General features: G+C 40.5%; 1 protein-coding gene across 3 annotated transcripts in view; it reads left to right on the top strand.

The window, feature by feature from the left end:
- The window catches only part of LOC126214869 (guanine deaminase), a 121,772-nt gene that overhangs the window by 69,242 nt on the left and 40,430 nt on the right, over positions 1 to 12,100 (top strand). For all 3 annotated transcript variants that reach the window (XM_049941514.1, XM_049941515.1, XM_049941516.1), the window contains exon 3: positions 8,702 to 8,938. In XM_049941514.1, the coding sequence (XP_049797471.1) occupies positions 8,702 to 8,938 (237 nt within the window). The remainder of the gene's footprint in view (positions 1 to 8,701; positions 8,939 to 12,100) is intronic.

Genomic DNA, 12,100 nt, shown 5'->3' with positions numbered 1-12,100 from the left:
ATATAGGAACCAGGTTTTAAATTGTAAGACATTTCCAGGGGCAGATGTGGATTCTGACCACAATCTATTCGTTATGAACTGCAGATTGAAACTGAAGAAACTGCAAAAAGGTGGGAATTTAAGGAGATGGGACCTGGATAAACTGAAAGAACCAGAGGTTGTAGAGAGTTTCAGGGAGAGCATAAGGGAACAATTGACAGGAATGGGGGAAAGAAATACAGTAGAAGAAGAGTGGGTAGCTCTGAGGGATGAAGTAGTGAAGGCAGCAGAGGATCAAGTAGGCTAAAAGACGGGGGCTAATAGAAATCCTTGGGTAACAGAAGAAATATTGAATTTAATTGATGAAAGGAGAAAATATAAAAATGCAGTAAATGAAGCAGGCAAAAGGGAATACAAACGTCTCAAAAATGAGATCGACAGAAAGTGCAAAATGGCTAAGCAGGGATGGCTAGAGGACAAATGTAAGGATGTAGAGGCTTGTCTCACTAGGGGTAAGATAGATACTGCCTACAGGAAAATTAAAGAGACCTTTGGAGAGAAGAGAACCACTTGTATGAATATCAAGAGCTCTGATGGCAACCCAGTTCTAAGCAAAGAAGGGAAGGCAGAAAGGTGGAAGGAGTATATAGAGGGTTTATACAAGGGCGATGTACTTGAGGACAGTATTATGGAAATGGAAGAGGATGTAGATGAAGATGAAATGGGAGATAAGATACTGCGTGGAGAGTTTGACAGAGCACTGAAAGACCTGAGTCGAAACAAGGCCCCGGGAGTAGACAACATTCCATTAGAACTACTGATGGCCTTGGGAGAGCCAGTCATGACAAAACTCTACCATCTGGTGAGCAAGATGTATGAGACAGGTGAAATACCCACAGACTTCAAGAAGAATATAATAATTCCAATACCAAAGAAAGCAGGTGTTGACAGATGTGAAAATTACCGATCAGTTTAATAAGTCACAGCTGCAAAATACTAACGCGAATTCTTTACAGACGAATGGAAAAACTGGTAGAAGCGGACCTCGGGGAAGATCAGTTTGGATTCCGTAGAAATTTTGGAACGCGTGAGGCAATACTAACCTTACGACTTATCTTAGAAGAAAGATTAAGAAAAGGCAAACCTATGTTTCTAGCATTTGTAGACTTAGAGAAAGCTTTTGACAACGTTAACTGGAATACTCTCTTTCAAATTCTGAAGGTGGCAGGGGTAAAATACAGGGAGCGAAAGGCTATTTACAATTTGTACAGAAACCAGATGGCAGTTATAAGAGTCGAGGGGCATGAAAGGGAAGCAGTGGTTGGGAAAGGAGTGAGACAGGGTTGTAGCCTCTCCCCGATGTTATTCAATCTGTATATTGAGGAAGCAGTAAAGGAAACAAAAGAAAAATTCGGAGTAGGTATTAAAATTCATGGAGAAGAAGTAAAAACTTTGAGGTTCGCCGATGACATTGTAATTCTGTCAGAGACAGCAAAGGACTTGGAAGAGCAGTTGAACGGAATGGACAGTGTCTTGAAAGGAGGATATAAGATGAACATCAACAAAAGCAAAACGAGGATAATGGAATGTAGTCAAATTAAATCGGGTGATGCAGAGGGGATTAGATTAGGAAATCAGACACTTAAAGTAGTAAAGGAGTTTTGCTATTTAGGGAGTAAAATAACTGATGATGTTCGAAGTAGAGAGGATATAAAATGTAGACTGGCAATGGCAAGGAAATCGTTTCTGAAGAAGAGAAATTTGTTAACATCGAGTATAGATTTAAGTGTCAGGAAGTCGTTTCTGAAAGTATTTGTATGGAGTGTAGCCATGTATGGAAGTGAAACATGGACGATAACCAGTTTGGACAAGAAGAGAATAGAAGCTTTCGAAATGTGGTGCTACAGAAGAATGCTGAAGATAAGGTGGGTAGATCACGTAACTAATGAGGAGGTACTGAATAGGATTGGGGAGAAGAGAAGTTTGTGGCACAACTTGACTAGAAGAAGGGATCGGTTGGTAGGACATGTTTTGAGGCATCAAGGGATCACAAATTTAGCATTGGAGGGCAGCGTGGAGGGTAAAAATCGTAGAGGGAGACCAAGAGATCAATACACTAAGCAGATTCAGAAGGATGTAGGTTGCAGTAGGTACTGGGAGATGAAGAAGCTTGCACAGGATAGAGTAGCATGGAGAGCTGCATCAAACCAGTCTGAGGACTGAAGACCACAACAACAACAACAGTTATCCACATTGTCCTTCGTTTTGTACAAATTGCCCCTGACAAACACTTTCCTGGAACAAACAGCACATGCACTGCTACTGCTACTGACAGCGATATTTGTGCCAGTTACCACTACCTACATTCACACATGCTGACAAAGTTGCCATCGGCAAGAATATGAAGTCTGCTCTCAGTTTGTTGCACAACTGTGAACTGATATGAATAAAACACATCACTTACCATGTTTTAACTCTGTTTCTTATTGTGTGTCCTTTACAGCCCAGGTCTTTATGTCCGTTTCTTTTCCCTCATCTCCTCTACTTCAGAGTTTTCAAGTATCCTATTACACGTGACCCCCTGTCTTTTTATTCTACATCTCTTTATTAATTTAGCCCACAAATCCTGTCAGGACTCTCACACACACTTGCCGCCTGTAAGCCCGCTGTCCTTGCAGTGGCCTTCAGCCTGCCACGTGCTTCTGGCTCGGGCAAGGACTCGGGTGGTTCCTGACAGCGACCAAAAGAAAGAGTAAACTAAGCTGTCGGTGCCTCATTTGGTGCACTGTCATACTAGACTTCCTCGTAGCATTCTTATTGTAGCCTTGTGTACTGAGCAATTACCATGTATAAAGGAGCTCAATTTATGTGAGAGGATATGATTAGAGAGAGAGAGAGAGAGAGAGAGAGAGAGAGAGAGAGAGAGAGAGAGAGAGAGTTAGAGAGAGAGAGAGAGAGGGGGGGGGAGGGGGGGGGGCTGCAAACAAGGAACAGTGCATCAATTGAAAACTTCTGCTTTTCAGTATCACTAGTTCTATGGAAGAAAATGAATATTGTGTGTGACCTTTTACCAAAAGCTGGTTCTCCAGTTAAAGATGGCTCAACTACTCATTTCTGAATGTCGTCTTATGCAGCTGATCACACCGTAAGATTAAAAGTGGTCCATAGTGATACGTGTCTCAAGTAGGTTTTGTAGGTCAATCACAAGCGACACTCAGTATTTTTTTACTGACCAGTTTTGTTCAGTTTAACAAGAGCATTGTCAGAATCTGTGGAAAACACTGCTCAAAGTAGTTGGCCGATTACATTTGCCGATGACGTCGACAGACTCCTTCGAACTGTAAATTTCTCAGTTTCCGATAATGCTCTTATCAAATTGAGTGCAACTCGTGGCTGTCCCGAAGAACTTAAATTTCAGCAGTCACTGATTTTTCTGCACACAGTACCAGCTCTCGCTAAACACGTTTAAAGTACAGAGAGAACTTTTCTGTTGTGGTGCAGAAACTTTCAGTAGGTTGCCGGTAAAGGGAAAACAGCAATTTTCAATGTATAGGTAATAAATGTATTAAAAGAACGTGTCATTAAACACTGCAGCTGTTTTTAAAAGCGTACTGCACAAGTAAGCATTTACAGTCGACGAGCTCACGAATGGAACCGGAGTTGTCGCCGAGCGCTCACTCGTGCCTTTCTGTCGGAGCTAACTGCGTGACAGACGGACGCTTGGCTCCGCAGTTGTGGCCGGCTCCGTCACTCCGGCCCTGCCGCTCGACCGGGGTAAGTGGTCACGCCGGGTGGACCAGTGCAGCGATGTGGAGGGGCAGAGAGCTGTGCAGGGAAGGGAGGGTGCTGGCAGGAGGAATGGCGGGCAGTCCCCCTCTACCCGCTTCCTACGCTCTTCTCGGCGCACCTCCTACCCACTCCTACTGACACAATGTCACACACCACTTAGGCTGCAGTGCTGGAACAGTGTGGCATTGTGCGGGTGTGTAATTTTTTTGTAAGCCGTCTAAATTGAATTGAGTGAATTAGTAAGAAAGCTGGTACTTTGGTAATAACATTGCCCTTTCAATTTTATTGTAGAGCTGCAGTTTATCTGCTATTAGTTGCTTAATAACAATATGAATACAATACTATTTTTTCAAATAACTTCAGTCTTGCTTTAAGAAGGGTCCTAGGGCAGATGCACGTAATTGTAGTCCTATAGTGTTGAAGAAAGATTAAGGAAAGGCAAACCTACCTTTCTAGCATTTGTAGACTTAGAGAAAGCTTTTGACAATGTTGATTGGAATACTGTCTTTCAAGTTCTAAAGGTGGCGGGGGTAAAATACAGGGAGCGAAAGGCTATTTACAATTTGTACAGAAACCAGATGACAGTTATAAGAGTTGAGGGGCATGAAAGGGAAGCAGTAGTTGGGAAGGGATTGAGACAGGGTTGTAGCCTCTCCCTGATGTTATTCTATCTGTATATTGAGCAAACAGTAAAGGAAACGAAAGAAAAATTCGGAGTAGGTATTAAAATCCATGGAGAAGAAATAAAAACTTTGAGTTTCACCGATGACATTGTAATTCTGTCAGAGACAGCAAAGCAGAGCAGTTGAACAGAATGGACAGTGTCTTGAGAGGAGGATATAAGATGAACATCAACAAAAGCAAAATGAGGATCATGGAATGTAGTCGAATTAAGTCAGGTGATGCTGAGGGAATTAGATTAGGAAATGAGGCACTTAAAGTAGTAAAGGAGTTTTGCTATCTGGGGAGCAAAATAACTGATGATGGTCGAAGTAGAGAGGATATAAAATGTAGACTGGCAATGGCAAGGAAAGCGTTTCTGAAGAAGAGAAATTTGTTAACATCGAGTATAGATTTAAGTGTCAGGAAGTCATTTCGAAAAGTATTTGTATGGAGTGTAGCCGTGTATGGAAGTGAAACATGGACGATAAATAGTTTGGACAAGAAGAGAATAGAAGCTTTCGAAATCTGGTGGTACAGAAGAATGCTGCAGATTAGATGGGTAGATCACATAGCTAATGAGGAGGTATTGAATAGAATAGGGGAGAAGAGGAGTTTGTGGCAAAACTTGACAAGAAGAAGGGACCGGTTGGTAGGGCATGTTCTGAGGCATCAAGGGATCACAAAATTAGCATTGGAGGGCAGCGTGGAGGGTAAAAATCGTAGAGGGAGACCAAGAGATGAATACACTAAGCAGATTCAGAAGGATGTAGGTTGCAGTAAGTACTGGGAGATGAAGAAGCTTACACAGGATAGGGTAGCATGGAGAGCTGCATCAAACCAGTCTCAGGACTGAAGAGCACAACAACAACAACAACATAGTGTTGACACGTCAATATGTTGTAGAATTATGGAACACGTATTATGCTCACGTATTGTTATGTTTTTGGAGAAGAAAAATTTCCTCTATACTAATCAGTCTGGGTTCTGCAAATAGAGATCTTGTGCAACACACCTCATTCTTTTCTTTCACGTACAAAACACTATTTTGACCATTTCTCAAGTATCGGTCATTAGACTGGGACCCTTACCAGGTCGGATTAATAGAAGAGATAGACAAGATCAAATGAAGAGTGCCACCCTTCAGTGCAAGATCATTCAATCGCCGTGAGGTGCTCAAAAAGTGCCGGTGGCAGATGCTACGAGAGAGGCGTCTTGCATCACGGAGAGTTTCGTCGTTAAATTGCAAGCGAGTACATCCTGAGGAGAGTCAAATAACATACTTTCTCCCACACACTTGTTACAAAGCGACCACAGTGAGAAAATTCAAAAAACTGGAGTGAGTACAGCATTTTACTGACAGTCATTTCTCTCACGTGCTGTTCACAAATTAAACAGGGAAGGGGGATCAGTTAGTGGTACAAAAAGTACCCTCCACCACACTCTGTAATGTGCCTTGCAGCATACAGAAGTACTGTAGTCAAGCTGTGGTTTCCCTACTACACTGTTTATCCTCCACACTCGCTTCCATTACAAAACTGGCAACTCCTTGCTGCCTTAGATGTGTCCTGTCAAGTGGTACCTTCACTCTATGGTTGGGAAATGTATTTTAAAAAGTTGGTAAATAGACTGAGTAGATTGTATTATGCATTTAATGTTCTCAGTACATTCCATGACAGTGAAATACTAAATTCTACACAGTCTGTACACATACACCCAATAATCGCAAATTGTATTCTCTCTCGGGTGTCCCACGCAGAGAGATATTTACTGTGAAGAGGAGAACAGTTAAGGTAAGGAGACAAGTGCCTCTTTCTTCCACCACTAAATATGTATATCCAGAGCTCAGATGAGTGACATCATCGAGACCTATGGAACTGGATATACCAGCGTGTAGATAAGTACAAACTCACAAAGGCTCATAAGACAAAATTGTTATTTGAGATAGGGCAGTTTAAATACTTACTTTTTAATATGTTTGAATAACAACCTGATTCTTTTAGTAATACTAAATACTTTTAACCCATGTTTTAAATGTGAAAAATTATATTTCTGATAAATATTTGTAGGCTCTTTTCACACAAATCAGTGTTGGGGGTAATAATGAACGAACATTTCTTTCATCAAATATTACTTTAACCCTCAGAATATTTTTGGTGGATGCCTGCAGGTGTTTGTACAGAGAGTTGATGCTTTGTTTGGACTCGACCATTCCTTTATTTTCCTTATATTAACATAAAGAAACCATTTTTCATCACCAGTAATGGTACAGGGTAGGAACGATTGGTGTAGTTCACGAGCCAGTTGACGACAAGCGAGCGGAGATGCACTTGTGGCCACCCGCTGATCTTTGTGTTTTTGGCTTAGGGCATGCGGTACCCGTACACCCAGTTTTTGAACCTTCCCCTTTGTGGACAAGTTCACATGATGGTGGAATGATCACAGTTCATCACATCACATTTGCCAGTTCTCTAATAACTGATGCGGATCATTGTTGAATAATGTGTTTAAATTATCTTTGTAAACACCAAAGGAGTTCCTGAACGTGGAGAGTCTCTAATGTCAAAACAGTCCTACTTAAAATGAGAAAACCATTTTCTTGCTGTGCTCTGTCCAATGGTATTACCCTGTAGATGGGTGCTTCTGGCTGCCTCCATTGCCGTCACCCCTCTACTGATCTGAAACAGAAGAATGTGTCAGAACTGTTCAGATTTATCCACTTGGCACTTCATTTTGTAGCATCCACAGCTCCACTTACTATCTCAAAATGACAAAATAACAATATGTGAACTTAAATAGCAAGAGTGAACTACTAATAAAAAAAATGACAATCTTTAAATAAACCCATAGCAAGTGGAATGCCAACATGTGAAACAAAAACGCTAAGAACTTATGCGACAAACTAATATTATTGAGAATTAACCTGTCAGTTCTTTGGCAGCATGTGATAGTTTCACTGTGCTTCATTCAGTCTAACTATCATTTGCATATTTCGCATTTCTCTTTGTATTTTCTTTTATTTGGCTACTTTTGCTATCTTCTGTTAAATCCCATCTCCATCCCATCTATTTCTCCATCTCTCATTTTTCTATCTCATTTCAAAGAAAACAAATACCACAAAAACATTCTTTTTCTTCCAATAATGAAATGTGGGAATGGTGCTTGTAGTTTAGTATTGGCAGGGAAACTAGTTTTTTTTCATTTACTATAATGTCCTTACCCATTTAATTGTTTTCTTAGATTTATTGATTTATGAACTTACATTAAGTATCAGAAATACCCAACACATTGATTCCCAATTGAAATTCTTTGGAACACGCTGCTTCTTGAGAACCAGAAATTAAGAGATGTGGATAACACACAGAGGTAGCAGGCAAAAGACAAAAGTTGGGTTTATTGAAAGTTTTATTACCTTATGTAATTAGAAAAATACAGTCTGCAATGTGATACAGAATGCAGAATATTACAAGCTATGCACCATAATAAATAAATAAATAAACCTCACTCAGTCTTTTGGAAATGTGCACTGATGCGAGGGCTCTATATTGAAGTCTCCTGATAGAGGAAACACGACACCAGTGTTTCTTCAGTTCCATGATTTTAATAATTTTTTCATGGTTTTAGTAAGTTTTTTTGTGGCATTCATATTCGTAACATGTTATCAAATGTGCACCAGAAAATTGTGCCGTATCTATTTTAGTAAATGGTGTAAATTCTGTAGTTCGTGTTTATGATAACTGATTGTATCTTAATTACAACTGATGGGCTATTGAATTTATTTGCTCAGTATGTTGGCTCGATTTAGATCTAAGAACTTTTGTGAGCTTGTCTGCAATCACTGACTGTTGCAAGTTATTGTTATGGTACTTCTGTCATGAATGTATTACATACCATTACACTATACAGACATAATTCCGTAAACTATCTACTGCACGTTGATGATTGCTACATCCTCTGCATGCAGTTCAAATAATAATTATAAAAAACTACATGTTTCTCAATAACAACATGCTATGCAGTACATTTTATTAGACTTACAAATGCCTGTTTATTTCCCCTCCCAATTGATGAATATGATGTGAATTTAGTAGAATGTTTAGTCAATTAGTGTCTCTTACAAATGGTTATGAGGAGCGGACATACAGTGTAAAGCCCGGAACTGCTTGTCTACTGCTATGAAAGCTTCTGTGACATTCTCTATGACCAACTTTTCCTTGTAAATGATGATAATGGCAGTCCTTTTGTAAGGAATATCACAATTTTTTGCTTACAGATTGTGTCTGTGGGTTCGGGAGGCGATGCACCTGAAGGGGTTACCACAGTGCGTCTAACATCAAACCAGTTCCTGATGCCCGGCCTCATCGACTCGCACATCCACGCACCGCAGTACCCGAACTTGGGTCTCGGCTACGACAAGACTCTGTTAGATTGGCTCGACACATATACCTACCCTATGGAGACCAAGTACAGTGATGTCGAGTTTGCACAGACTGTTTACAGAAAAATTGTGGTAAGTTGTTACAGTTTCCTGTTAAGCATGTATGCAACAGATATGGACTTTGTCATCAGAATTTATTTTGTGTATTTACTTATTGTGTGGAGAGGAATTTGGAAAGAGAATTAAAGTTCAGATAGAACAAATGAAAGCTTTGAGGTTGGCTGTTGACATTGTAATTTTATCAGAGCCAGCAAAGAACTTGGAAGAGCAGTTGAATGGAATGAATAGTGTCCTGAAAATAGGTTATGAGATGAACATCAACTAATGTAAACTAAGGATAACGGATTGTAGTAAAATTAAATAAGTTGATGCTGAAGGAATTGGATTGAAAAATGTTGCACTAAAAGTAGTAGATGTGCATTGCTATTTGGGCAGTAAAATAATTTGTGACACTTGATGTAAAGAGGATATTAAATGTAGACTGGCAGTAGTGAAGAAGAAGAAGAAGAAGAAGAAGAAGAAGAAGAAGAAGAAGAATTTCTGAAGAAGAGGAATTTACTAACATCTGATATAAATTTAAGTTTTAGGAAGTCTTTCCTGAAGATATTTGTCTGGAGCATAGCCTTGTATGGATGTCAAACATGGACAATATGCAGTAGATATGAAGAGAATAGAGGCTTTTGAAATGAAGTGCTACAGAAGGATGCTCAAGATTAGGTGGTAGACGACATAGCTAATGAGAAGGTACTGAATAGAATTTTGGATAAAAGAAATTTATAGCAGAGTTTGTAGTGGATGCCTTTCTAAATAAAAAAATACAAAAACATGGTGATTGAATTCTGAGCACTCAAGTTTAGTAAAAATTCAAGTTATAGTTCATCTCTGGTGAACCACCAGTATAACGGGCATAAAATAAAAATTCCCTGGAAGGTTTAAGTTATTAGCATAAGGATCATAAGTGGTCCCCTAGAATACGCATCTGACTCCTTTCAGTAATGTTCCACTACTCTGTGTTCTAACAACCACCAAAGATTACTAAATGACAAAGCGAACAGCAGATTATTGTCAGGTTCACCCACAAATAAAAATAAATAAATAAATAAAAAAACTGCACACTGCAATAGTTTTCTGGGAACAAAACTAAAATATTTTCATTTTAGTTCACTTTATAAAGGAAATGACAGACTGCTGAGACCAAAACAGAATAAATATTCTTGAAATAATTTTACAGAAAATGCTCCTCATAGTAATAACTTTTGAACAGTTGTTAAACATAAAACAACTGCAATAGGTGCAAATATACAGTGGTTAGTCCACAGTGGATACAAAGCAGCGACTGACTAAAAAATGTCATTACTTCGTCGTTTCTCCAGTGTGGATTCTGTTTCCCCTCAGTTCACCAGTCCTTCGGATATTGCACTCGGCAGAACTCCAAACCGGATGGTGTCTCAGGTGTCCTTTGCCATTCACGTGAAACAAATTATCCCAAAAGTCATTAATAAAAGAATTTTTCCTCACTTGTTGCCCTTGTTTGGAATTAATATTTTCATAACATCACTTCTGAAATTAATATTTCAGTGGGGAATAAAAAGATGTGTACAACTGACGCTTACAAACCTGACCAAAAGAAAGGACCAGTTGGGACCACGCATCCTGAGAAATCGAGACATCGACGAATAGTCAGTAGGGTAATGGTGTGAGGGGATGGCAGGGGGACAGAGGAGACTGAGGTGTGAGCAATGTAAGCAGGTCATTTGCAATAACTGTTCAGAGATGAAGAGACTTTGTGCAGGACTGACTACCGCGGAGAGCTGCTTCGAACTGGTCTTCACGCTGAAGGCCGTAATACTGAGAATGGCAAACTTAGTCACGTGAGCTTCAAATTACAAATCCTAGAAAAATATTTTATACTAGCTGTACCTAGCCACACTTTGCTGTGGTTCAGTGTGGTCAGATGGAAAAGAAAGAAAAGAGAAAGCATGCATTTGTAATATGTATGGCAATTGGATATACTAGGTCTGTCTAAAAACTATCCAACTTTGATTTCCCCCCGCAAAATAGACGATAGCGCAGCGCCACTGTACACAGTAAAGGAATAGACCTTTATGCGCGTGCGTAAGTTTTGTCCCCGGCTTCCGGCGTGTCAGTCGCTGCCTGTCAGTCGCCGAGTGAGGTGTTACGTAACGTGTTCATTAGATTACCGGTTTTCTCAAGATGACTGAATGTGTTGAGCAGAGATATTGCATCATTTTTTTTAAAAGCTTGGTGATTCTTAAAGCAAAACAATTCGTATGATTCAGCATGTGTTTGGAGAAGATGCAAAGGGTGTAACACAAATTAAGGAGTGGTTCAACCGATTCAGAAATGGTCACACATCAGCAGAGAGTTACTAGTGTTCCGGCAGGCCCCAAACAGCTCAGAGTGCAGCTGTTGTTGAGAGGGTGCAAAACTTGGTGATGGCAGATAGTCTGACCATGTGGGAGATTGCCCGAGAGGTTGGAGTGAGTAAAGGTTCTGCACGTACAATTTTGTGTTACGATTTGAACGTGCACTGAGTGGCTGCGATATTCGTGCCAAAGTTGTTGTTGCCGGAACAAAAAGACCTCCGTTTTGACGTTGCACAGGACCTTCTGGACACCACCAATACTGATCCTGGGTTTCTGAAAAACGTGATAACTGGAGATGAGTTGTGGGTGAATGGGTACAAACCAGAAACAAAAAGACAGCTGTCGCAATGGAAGCATCCCGAGTCTCCGAGGCCGAAGAAAGTGCGGCAGGTGCGAAGCAAAATCGTGGTGATGCAGACTATCTTCTTTAATGACCGTGGAATTGTGCATCACGAATATGTACCGGAAGGACAAACAGTGACAAAGGAGTGCGATCAAGATGTTCTCCAGCAACTCCGTGACGCAGTTTGGCGCAAAAGACCAGACGTGTGGATGGCGAAAAAGTGGCAACTGCATCACGACAATGCCCCCGCACATTCATCCCCTTTGATCCAAAGTTCTTTGCCAAACATGAAATTACAGCCGTTTGTCAACCCCCGTACTCTCCAGATGTGGATCCTTGTGACTTCTGGTTGTTCCCAAAAATGAAGACACCACTGAAAGGATTCTGTTTTGAGAGTAGAGAAGAGATAATGCGGAACATGTCGATGGAGCTGAACACCGTTCCAAAAGAAGACTTCCAGAGGTGTTTCCGGCAGTGGAAGCATCAGTGGGCTAAGTGTGTGCA

The sequence above is a fragment of the Schistocerca nitens genome, chromosome 12, assembly GCF_023898315.1.
Source record: "Schistocerca nitens isolate TAMUIC-IGC-003100 chromosome 12, iqSchNite1.1, whole genome shotgun sequence".
Taxonomy (NCBI): Eukaryota; Metazoa; Arthropoda; class Insecta; order Orthoptera; family Acrididae; genus Schistocerca; species Schistocerca nitens.
Note: the sequence above shows the minus strand (reverse complement) of the source record. Positions and strands in the feature narration are given on the sequence as shown.